Source organism: Atractosteus spatula, chromosome 9 (assembly GCF_055471065.1).
Source record: "Atractosteus spatula isolate fAtrSpa1 chromosome 9, fAtrSpa1.hap1, whole genome shotgun sequence".
NCBI lineage: Eukaryota > Metazoa > Chordata > Actinopteri > Semionotiformes > Lepisosteidae > Atractosteus > Atractosteus spatula.
The window spans coordinates 24,708,506-24,732,078 of record NC_142714.1 but is presented as its reverse complement, the minus strand read 5'-3'; the positions used below and the strand labels follow the sequence as shown (position 1 = coordinate 24,732,078).

Genomic DNA, 23,573 nt, shown 5'->3' with positions numbered 1-23,573 from the left:
GTGTGCGAGATATTGCTGTTTGATCTGTGCTGTGATGTGGTTGAGTCTGGGTTGTGGTGCTCTAGCTCTAGCAGTGCTGTCCTGAGGCTGGTTAGTGTCGGTGTGGCTCAGGTCAGCCTCAGGACCAGCTGGCTCAGGGGGTTTCATCTCAGTGGTGCTTGATACAGAGGCCATTCCATTTGGTTCACAAATGAGGTGTTTTTCTAGCTGATAGAGTGTCCTGATAAGGAGCAACTCCCAAAAGCTGGTACACATCAACCACCCTAACAAATGGAATTTCTGGCACCTAAAAGTCTGAGATTCCAAGGGAAAGTGTTATTCAAAGCTGGTTTACAACCCTAAGGTCAGAGGGCATGGTTACTCATCATCAGCCAATCAGGAACTGGTAGGGCAGGTTAACCCCACGTGAGTCTCGGATGCCCATAAAACTTTCAACCAATGAACGACCTGCAGTTCCTCCAGGTAAAAACAGGCAACACAGAGCGCCTGTAGAACAGTTCCCAAGGGCAGCACAGTTCCCAAGCGCAGGACATTCAACCTCAGGGCTCCTACTGAACATCCTCAGACTCAGCCCGGACCACCACGTAACGGCCAGGGTGTCTGAGTGCAGGACTTAACTTTTGTTCTATCTGTTATGTTTATAGGCACATTTTATGTATTAATAAATGTATTCTTGTGTATTAGTACCCGTGTGTGTGCGTTGTTTGAGTTATCCCGCAAGGATGGATTCTAATGCCATCAAAAGAATCATTTTGTGACTTACTGCCACAATTAATAATTGTCCCAGTTAAGCACAAACCCCTACATTACTGGTGCCACGTGAGAGGATACTACATATGCAATAGATTATAAGCGATAATTCCTGTTTAATATTGATAATTTAGGATCTGTAAAATTTTGTTTTCACTTTGACATTATAGTGTTTTGTGTAGATCATTGACTAAAATCTCAATTAAATACATTATAATTCCATACTGTAACAGAATAAAATCCGAAAAGGGTGGGGAATATTTTGATATTTTTAACCAAGTGTGACTGAATTATTACTGTTTTCACCAAAGCTGTGCCAGAGAACAAATAATTCACATGCCTCTAATTATACCGTCCACTTGGATATATTCTGGGAGAAATATGATACTTACAAGTTGATAATTAGTGTAATAATTGCTTACACTTGTATAGCGCTACGAGTGGAGTGTCCAGAAAAGCGCTATACAAGTGTAAACAATTATTAATTTACAGGTAATGGGGACTCCCCTCCACCACCACCAATGGTGGGAGTTATGATTATTTTATTATTGACTAATCTGTTCGGTCAGTTCCTGATTTTGTCTATTTTCCTAACCCCCCATTGGTAACAATATTGTCATGGTCTTTCCATAAAAAATATTTTTCACACAAAACTGGTTATTTTAAATAAATGTTTTAAAGAAATGAAATGTTTTAGCATACCTTTTGGAATGGCATTTATTAAAGTAATTCATTTCACTGAATATCTAAACCCAATGCTGTGCACAGCATGTCACTGATGAACATTCAGCTTATCAATCATAAGTCATAAGCCATTAATATAGGAAAAAACAAAAGAAGTTTGGAAAATAAAAATCTTTAATAAATGCCCAAAAGATGGGTTAACAAATTCACTTATGATACCACCCATCATAGAACCTAAACAACTGCATACTGCTGATAGAGAAGTTCTCGTATTTTATAATAGTCTTCACAGAGGCAGCCTTCTAAGCCTATTCGTCCAGTTTCGGTCTGAAAAGTAAAGAAAAAGACAATTAACAAATGGCTTTAACATGCTATTTATAAAAAAAAGTGGAAATGCCTAAAACTATTTTGCAATGTGCACAACATTTCTAGGAGCTTTCAGCTTTTTTGGTTCAGAAGGTACTTTTTCAAGAAAATCATCGATTTCTATGAAAACAGTAAATCACGTTAAATTAAATCATGTTAAAGTAAATCATGCTAATTCTAACTTCTCAAACGCAGACTTAGTTACCAACAGACTGACCATAAATTCTCTCGCTTTACATCCATCATGAATATTGACAAGTTGTTAAAAATTTGTTTGAGCAACCTAACTCACCTTAACCCAGACCTCTGGTATAAATGTGCCTCAACTGAATGTTTGTGTTACGGTTACTGTAAGATTTTCTTACCCTGCGCACAGCTACCAGGTTATTACACACCAAGACTCCTCCTACAAACTCAGCCTGGATTCCTTCTCTTAGCAACACCTGCTTGAAATCAGACAGTCTGGGCTCGTTAATAAAGACCGCCTGATGCCCTGGAACCTGAAAAGGAGAGCAGAACAGAATGGCCTTATAACAAATTTGACAGGAAACACAACATGGAAAACAATTTTAGGTCAATAACTTTATGTAATCCCACCGCTGGATACAGACACACGGGTGGCGATTCGTCTGAACCCAAGCTCAAGAGACAGAGAGTTAAAAGTGAAGGGTGATTATGAGAATTAAATACTGGCCAGCAAGGCTTATCAGCCCAAGCCGGTCAGTAATGGGGGAAAACATCGATCCCAGGAGAAGCTGGGCTAACTGCATCCCTGGGGAAAAAAAAGGCTGCTAAATACAGCCCATCAGAAATGGAGTCTTGGGTAAGGAAGGAACCCGAATTGCAAGACCCCTGAAATGGGCTTAGAAGGCAGCACTCAAAAGGGTCAGGGGTACAGATCAGCAGACTCGGTGAACAGCAAAAAGAGAAAGTGAAGATTTAAAAGTGCTGGCTAGAATAGAGACTACTGCCTGAGGTGATGTGGGGTGCAGGGTGTAAACTGGAAGCTAGGATAAAACTGGGAGTCTTGTGTATGGGAGGAACTGAATTGCGAGCTTCCTGGGAAAGGAGCCGGACAGCTAGAAGGGCAGATCTGAAGCCTGATCACGAAAAATAGATCTGGTCAGAGCATCAAAACCCTGTAAAACCGTAGGCCTTCGTGAGAATGTAATGGTTTCCAAGGGCAACTGCTAGCGGAAGGACACAGTCATTACACTTTAATAATGGCCATTAATTGTCTAAGCTATAGAAATTGGTATTATCCCTACTGCAGTCTACAATACGTATTAAATTATCTGTTGGGTCAAATTCATCAAAACATTTTTAGTAATGTTTCACCTCCATTTCTCAGAATGATAAATCCCCATACCATGTTATTCTTGTCTTTTTACTATTTTTTCAAAGGGGTAATAGCATGGGTTATATTTAGACTCAGGAGGTTCCTGATAAGAATTTCTCATTAAAGACAGTTATAGGAATCTAAGATAAAAAAAAAAATGTGGAATAAGCTAATGTGCAGAAAATACATATAATTAGTAGTCAGGCTTCTTTTCCCTTTTCATATAGTCATAATTTACATTATTCCTCAATTACTGTCCTTATATTGTCTAGTTTCAGTAGCATCAATGAGATAACTACATTCATTACTAGCTTAACTTGAGTCAACATCAGCATTAGGTCATATTTTAAAGAAGCCTTGAAACCCAGAGGCTGAGTGACACTGATCTAGACTCTGGAAAAATGAGAAGATATCTAGGCAGATACAAAGTTAATAATGTCAGGTGCAGATAAAAGCAATGTACTACATGCTGTTTGTAAGAAAGAATTTCTGTTGTGAAAATAAAATGGGAGGTACAGAACTAGAAGCAGCAATCTATTAGGAATTAGAAAAAGTCATCAACACACTTGTTGATCTTCAATAAATCAGAAATACTCCTGAGATCAGTTTTGATCTCAGTTCACCTGCCCTGCAGGTGAACACCTTTTCTGGTTAAGACTCTTGGAAAACCCTCTATAAAGTATGTTCGTTCACCCTTACATGACTGCTGCTGAGCTGGCATGAGAATTCACAATGAAACATGTTCTAAGGCATATGGCATGGTCTCACCTCATTTGAGGGCAAGGGCTCCAGAGTGGGGATGATATCGCTGTCCTCAGAAATTTCTTTTTCATCATCACCGAAGAGGGTCTTCATTGCCTTTTGCTGGGCAATGGCACTTGGGTCAGAGGTCAGGGAAGAAGAGGCAATGTCCATGGGCAGCTCGCCTTCATCGGTCTCCTCTTTGATATCTCCCTCTTCGATGATCACGCCAGTGTCCACTTTGATGACTCTCATGTCCAGCACACCATCAATCCAGGCCAGCTCTGTGTCCTTGGCTTTGCAAAACTGCAGGGAGCTCACTAAGGAATCCTTCAGCCTCACCTGAACACACAGCCGGAACATAGAACCCCAGGAACAGCAAAACAAACTCATCAACAAAGGCATTCTGAAATGTCACTAAAGATTTTCGTGATTAAGATATAATACATATAAACAATGTTTACATTAAATAAAATGTGAATGACAGAGTACACATTTACATATATGGAACAGAACACAATAGATGTTATGTTAGAATGGATATCAACGTTAGATTGTATATCACAAAAAGAGTGGTAAGCTTTTCAATTTAATTATCTGAAACCCCAATAACCTACCCAACACACATATCTTTATTTATGTCCTATTTAATGTAAAATAAATGTTCACGATCATCCTGCTTTACTCTTTAACAAAGACTATAACAGGGCTTTGCAGAAGTATTTAAAAGACCAAAAGTGAAACAAAGTGACAAACCCCTGCCTTGCTGTAGCTTGGCTCCAGGGATCTGTGCACTCAAAATACCCCAAAGACCAAAGTCCAACTGTTAACCTGGTTTTTATTTTAAAATTGTTTAACACAAGGTTATCGCTTTAAAAATGATAAACTTCCTAAACTTAAAAAAAACCTTTTTGGTAAAGAAAGTCCCATCATGACTAACTCCCAACCATCACTATCACCATGCAAGGCCTTTATATATCAAACACACACTAATAAACTCATGTGAGGACGTGTAAAACAACTTCACCATACAACCAGTGAGGGTATTTCCATAAATTAGAGGTCTTTTGGGGTAGAATTTGTAAGCTGTTTTTAGGCTATTACATTCTCATGGCTTAACTGTAACACTGAGTATAGAAATGCCAGTTACAATGAGCAAAAAAATATAACAGTATGACTGTGATGCCAATAATGTCTTACCCTGACTGTAGATGAGTTAACCTTACCTGGTAGATATGAGTCTCACTTGTTGCGTCCACAGTTTCCTGATGCTTGGGTGTATAAATCTTAATGTCCTTCCCACTGAAAGCCTTGCAGGACTCAGCAAGGTCCTGGCTGGCTTCAGGCGGGCCGTGCACAATTACTAACTGTCGAGGCTTCATCTGATTTATAATCTTTTTAATTGAATCTCCATCGGAGCGTCCCTCATAGTCTATATATGTAATTCTTGCCCTAGAAACCATACATGAAAATCAGTTCAGTACAGTAATGTGTTTTCTTGCTGCATAACTAAGAAGAGGTGATTCAAACCACATGGGTGCTTCTAGAAAATGACTTCACCTTTCCTGCCACAGTCTCTTGAAGAACCAAAGAACAAAGCACAGGGGTCTCCAACCCTGGTTCAGGGTTGCCCCAATTCACTTATTTTTATAGGTCCCGCTAAATAGCCTGCTATTTAAAAATTAGGAACACTTGTCCTCAAGGACTGAGAAATATTCCAATTTGTGTTACAGATTATCTCTAAATGACTTGAACACATCACCTGTTTAACTGCTTACATCTATACTTTTCCAGGTTTTTTGAAATTCCTGATTTAAAGGCTGCCTATAAAACCTGCAGGACTAGTGCTCTCCAGGGCCAGGGCTGGAGATCCCTGCTATACAAGAGTACAGTATAAGTAAATAATTAAAACCTTAAGGAAGCAGGAAATTAGAAATATCTACAGATAAAACACAATTCAACAAGGTTAGTGGATAAACTAGACAAACAGAATCTGTATGTATAAATCATATTAAAAATAGATTTAAAAAATAAGAGTTAGCCTAATAATTTTAATGAACCAGCACCTATAAAACAAATACACATTGAATTCCACAATTTGGAGGCTTTATAAAAAAAAGAAAATATCTCCTCTCCTTTTTCTGGAAGACACACATCAATATTTCTAAAGAGTTTTTTGGAGATAAAACCCACAGATTAAGCAATCTGTGACCAAATCTTTTATTGCTTTTAAAAATAGTATGTCAACAGCAATATTTTCTGTTAGGAATTGTAAAATCCAATGGCAGCCAGTGAAGTGGGGACAACATTGAAGACACAATGCAATGTTCTTTTTGGTGATAACACTACTAGCTGTATTACAAGCAACCCACAACTGTAATTAAGTAAAGCCCAGTTTTGTTGCTCTCTCATTCTTTTGCACTTGCTTACATTCTCTTCCCATTATCATGGATGTATGGTATCTTTGAAGTCCTTAGTAGAGCTGAGTAACAGAATTTATGATATTATAAGAAATTAAGGGGAGTAAAACAAGATTTTCAAAATCTTTCTTAGAAACGTGTTGCTATTAAATTATTAAAATGAAGAGTAGAGGTGTTAAACCCTTTAATAATCTGGTTTACCTAAAATTCTCCAAATTCTCTTGATTCAATTGGTGAAGCAATTTTTCTCTTCTCCACCTGTTGCACGTCAGTGGAGGATGACATGAATCCCATCCTATATGTGAAGCACTTTAGGATCCTTTTCTATATAATCTTAAGTGATTGCAGTTTCCCACACACTAACTTGCTCTGTGTAGTAGTGCTGGCACATTGCAGTGTCACTTGTGAAGTCAATGTGTTTTTATGACTGGCATCCGTAATAAGACAGAAAACATCTGGCTTGGCAGGCGTCTTTGTTTTAGACATCAGTATCATCAGACGTGGGCTTGCAGCAAAACTTAGATCACTGAAGTACTGCCAACAAGAAAAGCAAAAAGGCCATGACTAAAAGCCCATTTGCTTAGGTGAAAATTTCCCAGAATCTATAAAGCTGGTAAACTTGGAATTTTCCAGGTTGGATCTTGGAATTTTACCAGTTGCAATGGCAACTCAAGACTTGTGCGGTGCCTCATGAGATATATTTACGTGTTCATAACCTTGATGGAGAAATACTTTTTATAGCTCTTCTAAAAGCACCTTTCACAGTCAAGAAACTATTTCTCGTGGTTTCATGTTCTAACAATGGTTTCGTGATCTAACACTCACTTGATTTCCAGGGTTTCTGTTGATGAAATGCACTTTGTTGGCACATCAGACAGATCTTGGTCCATCGGTTCCTCCCCGTTCGTCATCCCCGATTCCAGCTTGTTCTTTTCTTCCTCTGTGGCTTGTAGCTCAGGGACCAAAAAATCTTCAGGCCTTGAAGCACAAAAAAATTTTTTAATGGAGAACATTGCAACTTGTACTTTAAAATCCTCTAATCAAAACTGGAAAGCCAACATACACTAATCTCAAAAACATAACAAGTGTATGAATAGAAAGTGAAAGCAAGTGTTATTCATTTCAATACTCGTGTGTTGCATTTTAATACTTCTTGGTACAAAGTTACAAACAAGAAGAGGCATTTCAAGGCCTTATCAAGCTTGTTTGGTTGCTTGTAGAAAATCTTATTCAGCTGTCTCTTGAAGGAATTCAGGATATAAGTTTTGACAATATGACAAGGTAGCTTTTTGCAACTCTTTTGGCTCCTGGAACTCTTTCTGAAGAGCTCCTCTTATCAGTATTCAATGCAATATATGTTGAACTAAAAAGTTTTATAATCATGTCCTTTACCTCCAATGTACGCCAAAGAAGTTTTCAATACATATGAAAGAAACCTTTAATGAAGATCAGAGATTGTTTCTGGGGAACATTTACTACGACTTTTGCTACAAATGTAATAGGAAAACAGCACAGATTTGGTGTAAAGGTTACCTAATGATTTCTCCATATTCATCCCATTTTATTCTCTCTTCATGGGCTGGAAACATGGGGTAGGATTTCTTGGCTTGTTTGAAGAAGCTTCCCTTCCGGTTCCCCTCTCCCTTCATCATGAGGTCATGGTGCTTGGCCTTGCCAGTGGAGGGCTGTTCCAGGTCCTCCTCAATGTCACTCTCATCACTGGAGTCCACATCCACCCTGACAGGGAAAATACATCAGAACATAAGACAGGTTACAAACAAATGGAGGTCAACTAGTCCTCCTGGCCTGTTTGGTAGTTAGAAGCTATCTCATCCAAGGATCTTATCCAGCTGTTTCTTGAAAGCAACTACAAAATGTCAATGTTTTAACAACATGGCTGTTTAACTTCTTCCAGAATTTATGCATAATACTGCATACGTATTTTTTGCATAAATATTCACAGTTTTAAAAACTTTCCTTCTGCACTTGCGTCCTTTGATTTGTGATTCACTGCTCATTCTTAAGAAATCTGCAGGGCTGACTTTGTCAATCCCTTTGAGGATTGTGAATATGTGTATCAGTCCCTCTTGTAGTCTGCTCTGTTCAAGACTAAAAAGGATCAGTTCCTTTAACCTGTTAGTGTAGGACTTTCCCTTTGGAATGGTTTGGAATGTATCGGGTTAGTTTTCTTTGGAATGATTACAGAGCAGCTATATCTTTTCTATAATGTGGTGATAAAAACTGTACACAATTTTCTTAATTAGATCTGTACATGACTTCAGATCTTAGCTTGAGGGAGATCTTTTCTGTGCAGCTGGAGGTCTGTAAAACTTCACTTAAAATTTCCCAAAGGGAAGTCTTCTTACTCTTTTGCCTGCTCAAGCTTTTTGGCTGCTTCTTTTTTCATTTTTTCCTTTTCAAGGTATTCTTCAAGCTCCCGGCCTTCTAACTTTATCCGCTTTCTTACCTGTAACAGCATAAAAGCACAAAGGCAAATGCAAACTGAGCATCTTTTATTTCAAACCTTTTGCTTTTTACCACTTATACACTAAGATCCAGATCTCAAAGGGTTTTCAATGCTTCTCATTGTAGCCTTTTTTGATCAAGATGAAAAATGTTCAACTCTTTTAGCCAGTCAGAGCAGTCCATTTCTCCAAGTCTCACTATCTATTGCTCTTCTCTGAACTGATTCTAGAACAGCAATAGCTTTCTCATATTCAAAATGTGATCTTACAAGTGCAAATGTTGTAAAGTTTTAACATAATCTTTGTTTTCACTACTACATTTTTAACTATATATCTTAATATGGACCCCTGGGTTCAGTTCCTTGGGTGCTATCTGTATGGAATCTGTACGTTCTAACCTGTGTTTGCGTGGGTTTCCTTCCTACAGTCATAACATAAACAGGTATGTAAACTGACTTCTGTACAGGTGTGAGTGAGTCTATGTGCGCCCTGCGATAGATTGGCTTCCTGTCCTGCATTGCGCCTGTTGCTTGCTAAGTTAGGCTACGACTTTCCCCCTACACTGTATTGGATAAAGTGGTTTGGATAAAAAAAAGGATGGAAGGAAATCCTAACAGGATTTTTTATTACCTACTCACATTGACTGGAAGATGAAAATTATGTTATTACAGGTAAACATAAGTTTAAGCTAAACCTAAGTTTATAATATTCTTCAAACTTGGTGTTTTCCACTTTATATTTGTGGTGTGCATGTCTACTACTTGCACAGAACACCTTACTAATCATGGAGGCTTTCTTCAAAAGCCATAAGAAAATCAGGGGAGACCTCTCCACATCCCAGAGATGAGGTGCCTAATCTCACTTCTTTCAGGTTCTCACCTCCAGATCTATGATCTTCTCCCCAGGGTTATCAATGAGATACCTCGCAAGTGTACCCGGAGTGGTTCTATAAGTCAGGATGACCGAGTTCTTCGGATCCCGGCACCACTGGATGAACAGCTCACGGGAGAACCCCGACTCCAGGTCTGGCTGGCTGGCTAGAACCACTTTGGGACTGGGAACCCGGGCCAGGTCTGAGAGGCTGTGGCAGAGGGACAGATGCCGAAACTGGAAGGGGTTGTTTCTCTTGTCCTCGAAGCATCTCATCAGCTTGTCGCTCATCCACTCCACCTGAAGGACACAAGTGCCATTTAGACAAGTTTCAACAATCCAGTCTCTCAGCTCTGAGTGTTTTTTTTTAATTTAGAATCATCAAATGATTTACACTCATCTGGTTTGGAATTGCTAATCAAAAGTTATTTTCTGTCAGCGACTCTTGTACTGCATAGGAAGACAGAAGGCAGTGCAAACCCTCTTTCACATGCTCACCTGTCAGTTCACACACAGTGACATACAGGAGAGTAAATACCAAGTGGAGAAAGGGTGTGCCACTCACTGATATCACTGAAAATCTGCAGGCACCCTAGAGTCATTGTTGTAAGCAAACTGAGGATGCCTTGACTGAATCGCAGTCAATTCTCCTGGCCCTTAGCCAGTTATATACCACTCATTAAGGAACATCTGGCTAATGACATAGCTCAGACTCAAACTGCACTCAGAGCTAATGCCTTTACTGCTTGTGCCACTCTAGGAATTGGCATTCCTGTTTTTGTTATATAAGAGACAAGTGTGAAAGAAAACTGCAGAGGAGAGTTCATGAATTATTCTTGGATGGATTATTCTCATTAAAAAAAAAGATACCAACTCTTTGCCCTTGATAAATAATCCTTCATGCCAACATACTGACATTGATATGGATGGTAAAAGAACGTCAATGCAAGAGCTTTATAGAACAAATGAAGAAAATCTTTTTTTTCTGTTCACCATTCAGTTTTTCAAAGTATGTTTCTCTGTTACACAAAGTGCTTTTACTGAATTATTTCCTGTGATTTTTTTTGTACTCTTCTTGATTTTTTGTTCTCTTTGGAAAAATAAAAATAATGAGATTTTACACTGGTGATCTCTCCAATGTATTTGTTTAATACATGCAGCCAGCAGCTAACCTAAGCAACAAAGAATAAAAAAACAATTTTCTGTACATGAGTTATGGGATCAACATGGGCCATGGAGCTTCTAATAGAAAACTGTCTTAACAGAAATCTTTAAGCACACTGTAATACCTCCATGCATTTTGTATTATACAGTAAATAAAAAAAAAACAAAATGAAGCTGAAAGAACAAGCATTATATAACTTCCTGCTTAAATAACCAAATAAATCTGGTCAATTTGCAGGTGCAGCAGTACAAGTTAGTTTCTATGGTACTGCTGTGAAATACTGAATCTCATACACAACCAATGCATAAAACAGTTAGTGTCTTAGAATGAAAGATGTGCCAACCTGTGATTTAGAGAACTCCACTACATTGTAGCTGACATTGTTTAGCAAGGCAAGAGAATAGACGCCCAGTCCTGCATCCTTTGTCCTCCAGATCTGATCCAAGAGTTGAGCCAGCTCCAGAACTCTCCCAGCTGTGTCCACAGCGATCAGCACATTGCCATCTCCCCGCAGAGTCTCCATTACATTGGCTAGGGTGACACAGCATAGTGTTAGAAAGCACGACAGACTACGATTTCCTTGACAATGCTTTTAGGAATAGAAGAAAATATTTTGAAAAAAGCCCTTTAGCCAATAAGAGCTTGACTTTCTCTCAATTCTATCTGGAACTGAAAAAAAGCAGCTTTACTAGATGCTAAAGTATTTTACATAGCTCATATTTTTAAGACAGAGACTACAGCACCCCTTCCCTGTGGTGAAAAAAGTGGCCTAAACAAACCTACTTCTAACTTCTGTGAAAATACTCCACAAAAAGTGAATGTGAATCAGGAATGTTCACATAACTTTTTATGATTTCAACTTTGGATTTACCCAATGTCAAATAATACAAACACCTAGAAAATATTTAGTCATATAAACATTATTTTACTAAAGTACCTGAAGATATAAACTAAAAATGAGTAAATTATCATATAGGGTCATTTGTAAAAAAAAATGTATTCAGTTCACAAAGACTAGATTTGATATACAGATGCTGCTTTCCCCAAAAGCATTTCTACAAAATAATGACTAAATCAGATCTCAGTATCACAAACCATGCTAAGTCATTCAGGATAGAAACTTTTATTCAAAATAAGGACTTGATGTAAAAAAGGATGCATACTTAACAACTGCTCATCTCTCTGTTTTCTTCGAGGCTGGACGTATGTAGCATTGAAGGAATCTGTGATCAGCAGAGATGGCCGGGTCAAGATTTCCAAAGAGCATCCATTCAAATGGCTGAAGAAAAGAGAGGCTGATTAGAATATCTTTACGTTGGGACTTTTAGAAATTTGAAAAAAAATGTTATGATGATGCAAAATTCAAACACGATTTTATGATATTTTGATCACTAAAGAGATGACACAGGTAACTGTAAAATAGTATCATAAGGATATTTGGATTGCTGGTGCAGAAATACTGCTATACACCTTGCTAAAGATATTAATTTGATGTGTGTATTAATATTAAAAATATTATTCTGGAATGAATACATGAATCTGCAACACATCTCCTAAGTCTAAACTTTTGAAACTTGATTTTATTTGAGTGATTTTCATTTTAGGTAACTTATGTGTTTTGAAATCCTGTCATCTCACATGTAATCCATAGGAGTGTAGTAAAGTTTGCCTCAAACATTCTTCATGTGGTAATCATATTTAAATGATTTAATAACATTGAAATACATCTTATGAACACAGAACTCAAGCTGAGTTCCACTGAGGAGTGCAGTTCATTTTACAGTAGCACTGTTTATTTTCTCAAACACTGGGCTCTCAATATTCAATGTAATGCCCTCTAAACAGCCCTGGCACAATATGCTCCAAAGCAAAAACATCACTGCTTTAACTTACTGCCTGTAAAACATTTGACTGTGTGACAGATCTTCACAGATTTAGCAGTACCTGGGAAAGACACCTGTGTTTCATTCCTGTAGACGTTCCCTTTTAAACTAGGTACTCTACACTTACATTTCCCTCTTGTGGTTGAAGTCAACGGCGTACACAACCTCCTCCTCCCCATCCTTCACAATCTTCCAGATGGTCCCTCCAATCATGTGACCAGCTGGGAGAGGAGTTATAGACAAGCCATGCCCCTTCCCTGAAAACGAGTTGATAAAAACATAAATCAATACATTTTTTTCATAGAACTCAGGAGATGACAATGACAAACGCTAGTCGATCTTGTGTGGGAGCTCATTTGAGTTTGATTTTTTTTTTAAACTTTAATGGGAGCTCTTTTTAAGTTTTGATTGATTCAGTCTAGCACCGAAGCATCATAGTTATTGCTTTAAAGGGAGGGCACACCTGACAGTGAAACTGAAACATTCTTACCTGACCTCATCTAGTGCAAAGAGGTGGCATCGTATTTGAAATATGAATGACACTGCTGATAAAAAAATAGGTGCTGAACTATTTTGTTCTATGTGAGAGATTACCACTGAAACCTACAGTACATAATCTAACAGTTCTTATGTTTTGAGGTGGTTCAGTTTACCCAATTTCAAACAGCACCAATAATTATAACAAATGTACAGTAGGTCTCATGTGGCAGTGCTAGAGTGTATACTGCCTTTCACACAATTTTCAATAGTTCCATTTACAATGCACCAGTTTACATCCTTAAAACAGTTTAATTAGGACCACAGAACAGTTGTGAAGGTCCTAGATTACCTCCAATAACTAGAGATCCAGATATTCACACTCACAAAAAGTTAAAAAACATTATAACATATTACAAATATGGATTCAATAATTGTTTAAATAGTATTTTAGTAGGTTAATATAGCTTTTTATAGACAAAGTGCAAATATATACCTCTTTGTAGTATATTATTACAGCCTCAGGTAACTGAGAAGTGTCTTAGATTTTAGATAAAGTTTGTGACACTTAGCAGAGTAAACAGGTCTAGCTTCAAAGCAGACAGGATGTCTGTTGAGATGTGGGGATCCCTTGATCAGAAACCATTGTAAAGTATACCTTGGTATACCTAGGTAAGTTGTGGGTTAAAAATTGTCAATAAGCAGTACAGAAACACACAACGTGAGATCACATTAAGAGCACAGAGAGTAAAGAAGAAAGGAAACAATAAGAAAGAGGACAAACATAGAGAGAAGAGAGGAGTTGGAACTTGAAGCTTGCGCCAGGCGAAGGCCTCTACTTCATGATCATCCAAACAAAACCTGACCGGAGCTAAGTACTTGAACCTTGTTAGAGAAAACTTGCTATTCTATGTTTTTACGGAACTTGGCTTTCCAGGGCAAACATTACTTAGTTAGAAACATCTTTCCTGCTTAGGGTGCATTTTTAGAATAGGGAGATAAGCTCCCGTTTATTTTGTGGCATCCAGGGTGAAGAGAGAGATTTAACTGCAGGCTGTCTTGCATTTACAGTATTAAGAAGACAGCTTATCTCTTATTTGGCCTCTGTAGGCATTACTTAAGAGTTTCATACTTAGTAGAAGTCGGGGGATTTTTCGAGGGTGATTAGAATGTTATGCCATAGAGTAACTTGTTTGTTGTATGTTCTGTTGTGTGTACTGTAGTTTGTGTCTTGTCATTGTAATAAATATTTGTTTAACCAAGTGTTTCTAGATCATTACCCCTTTCACCAAATCTGTGTCTGAGAATAAAGAATTCACTCCAATTATACCAACCACTCAGGTATATCCTGGTGAAATCACTTAGAAGTTGTGAATAATTATTTTACTTACTGACTAAACCTGTTTCGTAACCCCCCATTTGTAACAATATGATTAATGAATTGTATAATTGGTCTATTTATAACATGTATTTATTGATTTACAATATTTTTGGAGTCCCTTATTATGCCTGACAAGCAAGCAATAGTAAGAGAATTTGTACAATTCCTAATTTGATTAAAAGTTTCCAAACCTGTAAACCAATAACAAAAAATATCCCGTTAAAGCTGTTCGACTAAAAAGGTCAACTTAAAAGGGCTAATTAAACAGAAGTGAGGTGAAATGCCTGAGCACCCCAACAAAGAAAACCTACAGGTAAAGCAAATCTGGCTTATTTCTAACAAGTTTATGTACAACCCCAAAATGAGTATCAGTCAAATTAAATCAGGAGGTTATAATAAATATGCAGAACCTAAGACCTTACTAGTGATATCTAGACATTTTCCTAAGGGGACCCCTAAGAATATGAGTAAAAAGTAAAATTATCTGTAAAAGTATCTGTATTATTTGTTTTACTGCAGGATTTGTACCTTTCAGATTGACAATCTGTGAATACTTCAACTGTTGTATTTTGTCAAAGGCTGAGTCCACATCATCCAGGGTGAACAAGGTGAAATCCTCAGTGTTATGACGAGACTAAGAAAAAATACAACACCTGCTGTTAAGAAACAATAACATTGTGCACTATTTCAAGTGCTCAACAATCCTCTACAGGTTAACTAAATTTAAAACAATACTGCTGTGTTTTGAAACTGCGAGTTACACTGGACAAGATGGCCTTCAGCACCACTGCCATCATTAGGTACAAATGGACACTGGTCATCAAACACTACAACACCTGAGAACATTCATATGTAATTTTCCAGGACAGACATTTAGAAAACAAAATGAAAAATAACAAGTGTATAACATTACACATCACATCATACATTATGAATAAGCACGTAGCATATGAAAGTGTGCAGCACAATGGTGAAGTGGATAGCATAAAGGTGGAGTTTATATGTCCTCCTCATGTTCATGTGGCTTTCTTACCACAGTCCAAAGACATACTGGTAAGTTAAATGGCTTCAGGGAAAAATTGGCCCTATGTTTAAGTGTACGCATGTCTGTGTGCGGCCTGCAACGGAATGGCATCCCATCCAGGATGTACCCCACCTTGTGCCCATTGCCTGCTAGGATATGGTCTGGTTTCCCCGGCAACCGTGTATTGGATGAAGCAGTTAGAAAATGGATGGCAGGATATTATCTGACTACAAAACATGCTTCTTTTATATGGAGCCAGTGTAAGGCCAGTGGATGTATGTTAAGGCATCAGATTCTACTGTGCCACCCCTCAATAAGTATCATGTGTACAAATCACTGACAAGAATCATTGTACATAGAAAAACATAACTTTCAGCATAAGAAATTACATCATAGTAAAAATGGATTACCTCCTAAACAAACCCAAATAATTGCCTCCTGGGAATTTAAATGAAGAATATCTTCTGGTGTTTTGCATCTTGCAGCAACAAGTCATGTTTTCAATGGATGAATAAACATACGTCATGACTCTTCATAACACACAATTATTACTGACAAAAACAGATACAAGTCTCCATTACCTGATACAAGTCATACATAAACATCTGTCCCATTTTGTACACAGGGATGGTAGCATAAATTGTGCAGTTCAGCCCCAGCTTCCCCACAGCATAAGGAAGAGCCCCCAGGTGCAGAGGATCAGGATGGGAGAGAAGCACTGCATCAACCTGATGGACATGCCTGGAATAAAAAATTAAACATAAACTTAAATCCTTACAGATCTTAGTTAAACGTCACTGGCTGATGTTCACGGCGCAGGATTTGTCGTCAGCGGACAGTTCTGCTGTATAAGCAACATAGCTGAATCGATCCATTAAGTAAGGTTATACTGTAAACAGACCTTTTCATTGCGTCGATTATATCCATGGAGAAATTCTCATCCCACCCGCAGTCCAGCAAGAAGCGGAACTCGTCGACCTGAAGCAGGTAACACAGCGCCGACTCTTCCTGCACCCCTGAAATCGCCGTCAGCTTGATGATGGAGGTCATTTTGCTTTATGCCAGCAGCACTTGGCACACTGTAGGATAATAAACATATTAGGTCACAGCCACACTTAAGGAAATAATAGGGGAAGAATTTACAAACGAAAAAGTTCATATATGACCATTTGTTGTCATTTTCATTTGATCGGAAACACTAACACCGATATACAACTCAACGAACGCTGTAATACTTGCTATTCCCTTAAAATATCAACCAGGAGAACTAGTTAAGCAGGGTTGTGACGATACACCACGGAATTATGTTTTATCTGAATTTTTGACTTCAGTTACGAACATTTCGCTTCGTTTAGTAATACGTTGTCACTGTAGCTGTGCATTAGACTAATTTCCTATTTTACAACTAAGTAAATATCGCAATATTTCTAAAGTTATACCACACCGTTATAAGACCACATTAAACAGCGACACACAACAATTTGACAATTGTTTTAACGTTGGTTTCGGTTCAGTGTGGCGGCTTGCTCACTGTAGCAAGGGGAACAATTAGATCAACATTATTGATTAGATAGGGAACGATCAAATAAAAATACTAACAATAACAAGCTTATGGTTATTACGGGCAAAACTATAAACAATCACGACAGGCCACACACCTAAAAATGTACCCTTCGAAATTTGATATAAACATCCCATAAAAACACCTCACAAACACAAAGTTTTAACCTTTACATTCTGGTTATAATGTAATTTACAGATTAAATATATGTTTAAATTACATAATTTTAAACGCGTACAATGAGCCGCACACCCGGCTCTCACAAAGCGGCCATTACAGACTAAAATAGAGGTGAAAGGTTATCCGGCTATACCATTGCAGATTTTGTGTTTTTACTTTAAGATATTCTCAGTACAAATCGGTGGCACTATTATTTATGCAAAAACTGTAAAGCAATAATCGTTTACAATGTATATGTTATTATCTTTGTTGCTTCTTTAATTACTTATAGTAGTAAGTATTCCCATTCATGGCTTTACTCTTCCCGCATTTTAAGAAAGTGGTTTAATCCAATGTCCTCTTAGTCGGGCCTGCCTTCGGTTGACCTAGGGGAAGGTATGAGTTGTATATATATATTGTTAAAATGCGAAACTGAGAAAAACGCATTAATTGTATAACTTATGTTTTAAAGACTGTATTGTGTGATAATCTTATAGGACCTTTTACTGACAATAATTAAAATCTAACGATTCTATTTTACTAGCTAATATATTTGTCTTATAAAAGGCCTAAACATCAAAATCCATACAGAAGGTAAAAGAGTTCATTCATATTTTTTAGCTTCGTTTTACCTTTTGCTCTTATTTCGATAAAAGTGCTAATGGCATGTCGTCGTAAATATGAAATGTTCTTTTAATATTGTTTAAAGGAATTAACCAGTCAGATGTTTCCTTGAGGATCTGAGCGTTGAGCGCTGTCCGAATACAATTTTGCTGTAATGTCATGCATTAATGACCTAAACACTAGTGATTCGTGTTTATCAGAAAGCTGTTTTTTTCATTAAACGAGGCAGTTTAAGAATTTGCTTTGGCTTGACATCCTAAACTTGGATATCACTATTTTAGAATCTTTAAGTATAGTTATTAAAAGTTATCTCACCAGTATTTTTAAAGCCTAATATATTTGCACAGGAGATATTTTTCATAGGACATTAAGTGCGAAATGTTAACCATTTTATGTAAGATTTGTTCCACTATTCTGCATGATAAATTTGGCACAGGAGCCTCATGTCTGTCAGATACCACTTTATGTGTGATGCAGTTGTGAACAGTTAAATTGTTATTATAGGCCAAATAGCTACACAGTGTGAAAAGTATAAATTGCTAGAATTTGCTTGTCAGTTTCCGTGTTGAACCCTCTGATATTTCCAAGATGTTGTTCTAGGTTGCAATTAATGACGGGATTATAACTGTACATTCTGTGTGTCTGCATATGTTCAGTCAGGTGTATTTCGTCAGTGTTGTGCAGTAGAAGACTAAAATCTGCTGTACTGGAAATTTGGCAGTGGCATTTGGCCATTGTCTACAAGCCAGAGCAGAAGAGCCAGGAGCAATGTGCTTGATCGTGGTTCTCAGAATACAGGCATTTATCAGATTTAAAAATTGTATTTTAGCATCTTTTACATTGAGTAGCCATTTGGCCTTTACCTTTTGTTAGTTTGTAACACAAATGAGCATTTTGTCTCCTAGGCACCATGGTGAACTTGGTGAATATATTACGAGAGCACTGGGTCAACGTTCTCGTCCCCCTTGGCTTTGTGATTGGGATCTATATGGACAGAAGGAGTGATGAGAAACTCACAGCGTTTAGAAACAAGAGCATGTTGTACAAGAGGTTGGTTTCATTGATTGGTCGCATGGTGTGCCCTTGCTTTTACAATGCAGAAGCAGAATACTATATTCATCTTGGTCATGGAAAATCATAACCCTTCAGATTTCATGAGCAAATTACAATCCTGACTTAAGGGGATTTAGAGGACAGAATTCAGTGCCTTATTCAGGCAGCATTCTGGAAAAATTATAGTGTCCCCAATATAGAGCATTAAAAAAAAACAGGTCTTTGTCTAACATTTGAAAACAGTTACAAATTTAACAATTGAAAAGTGTGAAATTTTGATATTGAAACTAGGTTTTTAGAATTTGTACTTGCTTTAAAGCTGTTCTCTTTTATTAGTTAAGAAGTCCAGAACTATTGAAGAAAGATTATTTTTTCTCAAGCTAGTTTTGTAAAGAACAGAGTTTGCAAAGGATGTGATCACCAGTCACAGTCTTGAAGACCTCTTGAAGGTTTCATGAAGAGAAAAGGAGGGATATCATCTCGGTTACAATAACACTAAATATTATTGAAGCCTTTAATTCTTCTTTCTACATGTATGTGGACATAGATCAGGTAGCCTACCTTACCCTCTGCTCCTTATAAATTCTTAAAATGGATTTTCATTGATTTTTTTTTCCCACAACCCCATACTATGCTCCTCAAAGTCCTCAGGTATGAAAAATGCATTTTTCTTGTTTTCTTATTACTTTATCACTACTATAATTCATTGCCGATGCCAATAAATCTTTCACTTTGCAAAAATGTGATTGCCTTAAGACAAACCTAAAACCAGTCTGAGGAATGTAGTGTGTGTAAATGTGATAGAAAGGGTCATTAAGATGCTCTAAACTTGTAATTGCAGGGAACTGAAACCAGGGGAAGTGACCTGGAAGTAAACCTCTCCTATCAACACACAAAACCGTAAACCTCTAAAATGTTGATGTAACGTTTGCAAGAATTTCCCTTCATTTCTGATCTGATGCAACATTCTGTTTTTGTTAACCTGGTTGCTTTTTACAACCAAGCTTGGCTTGTTGGAAGATGTTTTGCAATAACATGTAACGTCAGGAAAAAAATAAATAATATAAAAGTGTTTTTCCTTTTTAAGTTTGTGTGTATGTAAAGGAAATGTCTGTAACCCAATAAGATGTTATGAATGGTGCCATCTGAAAGGAGTTCAGGCACTTATTACAATTCTTGTGACTATTTCCATTGAATGTAAATTAAGCATTATTAGACTGTGTAGCCTGGAGGCACGGGGTACTGGCCAGGTGACCAGTCATACACATGTGAGGAAATTAGTGATACCCGCTAACCTTGCCAGCATGTTTCTGTATCATGGGTGAAATTAGAGAATCTGGTATTAACTCATTATGCAAACTCCTCACAGAAGCTGCACCTTGACTGGGATCATTCCCAGGATGCAAGAGCTCTCATGCAGCAGCACCAACCACCTGCTACCTACCACTCTCAATCCCATCGATTGGCGAAGACTACCCACGTTTTTAAAAGAAAAAGTTAAGTTTATAGATGTGCCTTAATTAAGCCTGTCTTGGAGACGGTTAATGTTTTTCTTTATTGGTGTTCCAGTGTAACAGTTTTCATTCATTTCAATCCTGTAGTTCCCAAGTAACACGTAAGACCATACACAGAGTCAGATGTTTAGTGAGTCTAGTTTTATTATCCTGCAATTAGGGATTTACAGTGGTAGTCATTTACAAGTTACAACTTTTTCACAGGAACCCACCCCTTTCTAAAAGAAATGAACCTCAAAAAAGTGCTTTTGTTCATGTTACTAAATCTCCAGTGAGGGACTCTACCCAGTTCAGCATCCAGAATGAAGCTTTTGGGTGAGAAACATTTGATGGTGGATCTCCAACTGAAAAATGTACCCATTTTCCTGGATGCGCAGTTGCACATTGTAAGACAACAAGGAATTACAAGAAAATGCAAAAACACAAGTTTGAAATGGCTGAAACATTTACAAGGTGTCGAGACAAACCAGCAACAGTGCGCACTCATATTGAACACAACAACCACACCTAAATACTTCCATGGAAAAACTGTGTTGAATACAAATAAGAAATTAATTTTCCCCTGTACAAAGTCCTGAACCATCTTGGTTTATGATGAGGATCTTACCTTGTATCTGATTATGCTTTTCCACTAGAAATAAGAATGAGGGGGGAAAAAAGAATTCGGTCTTTGTTACTGTATGTAATGGTGCATTTAAAAAAAAACTTTTAAACCTGCCAATTTATAATCGGCTCCAGCAACATTAGGAAAGATGAAGACATGCATGCATCAGCCTATATGTGGCTTCATCTTGTATTGATGCATACACTATAATTAGCCTGTGTGACTTTCAGCTTGCCGCTAAATGGCAAAGTGAATTTCCATAAGCCTGACTGGATGCTGTCAAGATTCAGTTTGTTTCAAATCTTTGGCCAGAGTAATACTCCTGATCCTGGAAGGCCACACCTCACCATTGTTTACAGGAAACATTTAATCCTTAGTGAATAAAGACCTAGAAACAGTGCTAATAGAGATCAACGAAGTGAACAACTGTTTCAAATCAAGTCCGTAAGAGTCCAGGGTGATCCAGGTGGATACTCGCAACAAATGCCAATACACATTTTATTTGGTCAGTTCTTGCTAAACAAAAACACTATTCCTGTACGAGTCCTTACTTTTTTTAGGAGACTGATTTTAAATACTAAATTTGGAGAAATGCGTTCCAAACATCTATAGATCCCTCCTTGCAAGGAGAGCCCCAATTCTGTTAACCTTACAGGTCACCCTAAATTACCTGCTATTTAAAGATTAGGGAAAGCCTTGTTGAAGCAGATGATCTATTTAGGGAATGCTGGTCTTTTGAGTGAAGAATAATATTCTGAATTTTGTTCCACCTGTTTAACCGATTACAGTTAAATTGCTTCAGGCCAGCAGAAATTGATGATTTAAGGGCTGCCTGTAAAACCTACCGAATGGAAACGCCTCAGGACCAGGGTTGGAATTATTAGAATTAATATTAACTATTAGAACAAGAGCTTTAATTCTTTTATTTTTGGCATATTGTCATCCAACCATCCATCCATCCATCCTCTCTAACCACTTTATCACGGGGGAAGCTGGAGGCTATCCTGGGAAGTAAAGGGTGCAAGGCAAGACACCCCAGACAGGACACCCGTCCACTGCAAGACACACACAGACACACACTAACACCTCTGGCAATTTTCCCAGAAGCCAATGAACCTCCCAGTATATATTTGGAGTCTTTGATGAAACCGGAGCACCACCCCAGGTGCCACCCTAGGTTTGTCAGGTCAGATATAAATGTTTTTCATAAGAAGTACAATTTAAAAAATTACCTGTGAGGTCAAAGATTTTACTACCAACTTGTTTCTATGTATGCATTTTACAACTGTTTTAAGTTGTAACTTAGAGGAAAAATGTTTTCTTTCCAACACACTGAAAGGAAAATCACTTGCCATTACTGTTTGTCATTGTAGCCCTGTCTCAGCAAGAGACCAAGGCCGATCCTCAATCCTCTGTGTGTGCTTAGACTTGTCACTTCATTCAGGAGCTACTTCATTTATTATATACAGTTTATTGCACAACATACAATCTCCTTTAGATGAACACAAGGGGTCCCAGTGGGCAATTCCATTAGTTAACTATGAAAGTCTTGCTGTCCGATAAGAGGGGGATCCAGAACTTTCCATCTGCAATTTGATGTCCAATCCTTTGGCCTTGCAAGCTGAAAGACTCATTTCTTCCTAGGGATTTTTCCCATTCTGGAGAAGTGCATCCTAGAAAAGTCATTTGGTTATGAAGGCTAATGAGAGAAAAAATGTGTTTTAATGATGTTAATCACACAGTGAAATGCTTCAAACCAATAATTCACTGGTATCAAATCTGAAGGCACCCCTAAGGCCCAATCCTCACTTGGCTGTACTGTGTGATGTTACAGAGTTAATCATTTCAAATTATTACATTATGCTTTCCTTTTAAAGTTTATAAAAAGTCTGAAGGGATGTTTTTTTTTTAAAGAAATGTCTCCCCCTCGACAGCCTTGCTTTCTTAAAGTCTTTTTTTTTGTCCAGACCTTTGCCAAAAAAATGCCAAAAAAGAAAGCAGACATAAATTAAGAAGGTTGTAGGCAGGAATTGAAGGAGGGTGTCTATGGGGGGGAGAGAGAAGGCTCTTGGCACGCAGTCAACTGTCTGCAGTTCTGTGAGGAGACTACAGGGGGTGCTAGTAGGGGGCTTTTGAGTGCCCAAAGATGCCAATGGGGAAATGTTTGACGTGTGATGACCACTGGGCAGCCAGCTGGAAAAACTTGACATCGTTCCACTCCACACCATCTATAAGCACTGTGGGACACAGGAGACAGAAAGTACAATGAGTCAGCTCAGTTCGCATGAAACTCAGCTGATACAGCAGCCCACATAAGGCTGAAAATTGTTCACCTACAAGAAGGACTTTGAAGGAATGCCTCTTTTGCCTGGTTGTATGCACTGATAGTCTCTGCTTTGGTGCCTGCAGCATGTGTCATTTTATGTGTTTACTGTCTGGAGTTAGTTTGCGTGTTTTATACATGTTTAGGATACAACTGTATGCGTGTGTGCA

At 37.9% G+C, this 23,573-nt stretch overlaps 3 protein-coding genes across 11 annotated transcripts in view; 1 reads left to right on the top strand and 2 right to left on the bottom strand.

Annotated features, from left to right (window-relative positions):
- Positions 1–1,590: 1,590 nt before the first annotated feature.
- On the bottom strand, positions 1,591–17,419 carry cpsf2 (cleavage and polyadenylation specific factor 2). Of its 3 annotated transcripts, none has more exons than XM_088924914.1 (15): positions 17,224–17,419; positions 16,467–16,644; positions 16,147–16,306; positions 15,070–15,175; positions 12,811–12,940; positions 11,964–12,079; positions 11,144–11,331; positions 9,645–9,935; positions 8,667–8,767; positions 7,834–8,037; positions 7,126–7,278; positions 5,107–5,332; positions 3,908–4,222; positions 2,166–2,300; positions 1,591–1,761 (listed from the first exon to the last, which is right to left on the bottom strand). In XM_088924914.1, the coding sequence occupies exons 2-15, from the start codon at positions 16,613–16,615 to the stop codon at positions 1,669–1,671; spliced, it is 2,367 nt and encodes a 788-aa protein (XP_088781040.1). In that variant the 5' UTR covers positions 16,616–16,644; positions 17,224–17,419; the 3' UTR covers positions 1,591–1,668. The 3 variants fall into 3 exon arrangements, with proteins under 3 accessions (XP_088781040.1, XP_088781042.1, XP_088781041.1); XM_088924916.1 differs by having other exon boundaries at positions 17,365–17,408; XM_088924915.1 differs by having other exon boundaries at positions 17,347–17,403.
- Positions 16,416–20,034, top strand: ndufb1 (NADH:ubiquinone oxidoreductase subunit B1). Of its 3 annotated transcripts, XM_088924918.1 has the most exons (4): positions 17,655–17,681; positions 17,830–17,879; positions 18,815–18,959; positions 19,804–20,034. In XM_088924918.1, the coding sequence occupies exons 3-4, from the start codon at positions 18,820–18,822 to the stop codon at positions 19,835–19,837; spliced, it is 174 nt and encodes a 57-aa protein (XP_088781044.1). In that variant the 5' UTR covers positions 17,655–17,681; positions 17,830–17,879; positions 18,815–18,819; the 3' UTR covers positions 19,838–20,034. The 3 variants fall into 3 exon arrangements, with proteins under 3 accessions (XP_088781045.1, XP_088781043.1, XP_088781044.1); XM_088924919.1 differs by lacking the exons at positions 17,655–17,681; positions 17,830–17,879 and adding an exon at positions 16,416–16,552; XM_088924917.1 differs by lacking the exon at positions 17,830–17,879 and having other exon boundaries at positions 17,621–17,681.
- Positions 20,035–20,602: 568 nt separating this feature from the next.
- Positions 20,603–23,573, bottom strand: part of pacs2 (phosphofurin acidic cluster sorting protein 2) — a 131,608-nt gene continuing 128,637 nt past the window's right edge. For all 5 annotated transcript variants that reach the window (XM_088925178.1, XM_088925180.1, XM_088925179.1 and 2 more), the window contains one exon: positions 20,603–23,317. In XM_088925178.1, the coding sequence (XP_088781304.1) occupies positions 23,199–23,317 (119 nt within the window). In that variant the 3' untranslated portion in view covers positions 20,603–23,198. The remainder of the gene's footprint in view (positions 23,318–23,573) is intronic.

What these genes read in the sequence shown, in the direction of transcription:
- cpsf2 (XM_088924914.1), bottom strand. Translation starts at nt 16,615, where the DNA reads ATGACCTCCATCATCAAGCTGACGGCGATTTCAGGGGTGCAGGAAGAG. An exon ending in GTGAGACTCATATCTACCAG is followed by an intron (nt 4,223 to 5,106) that starts GTAAGGTTAACT and finishes CTGTGTGTTCAG; the next exon opens with GTGAGGCTGAAGGATTCCTT. An exon ending in ACCTGGTAGCTGTGCGCAGG is followed by an intron (nt 1,762 to 2,165) that starts GTAAGAAAATCT and finishes TTTACTTTTCAG; the next exon opens with ACCGAAACTGGACGAATAGG.
- ndufb1 (XM_088924919.1), top strand. Translation starts at nt 18,820, where the DNA reads ATGGTGAACTTGGTGAATATATTACGAGAGCACTGGGTCAACGTTCTC. An exon ending in AAGAGCATGTTGTACAAGAG is followed by an intron (nt 18,960 to 19,803) that starts GTTGGTTTCATT and finishes TTGTAATTGCAG; the next exon opens with GGAACTGAAACCAGGGGAAG.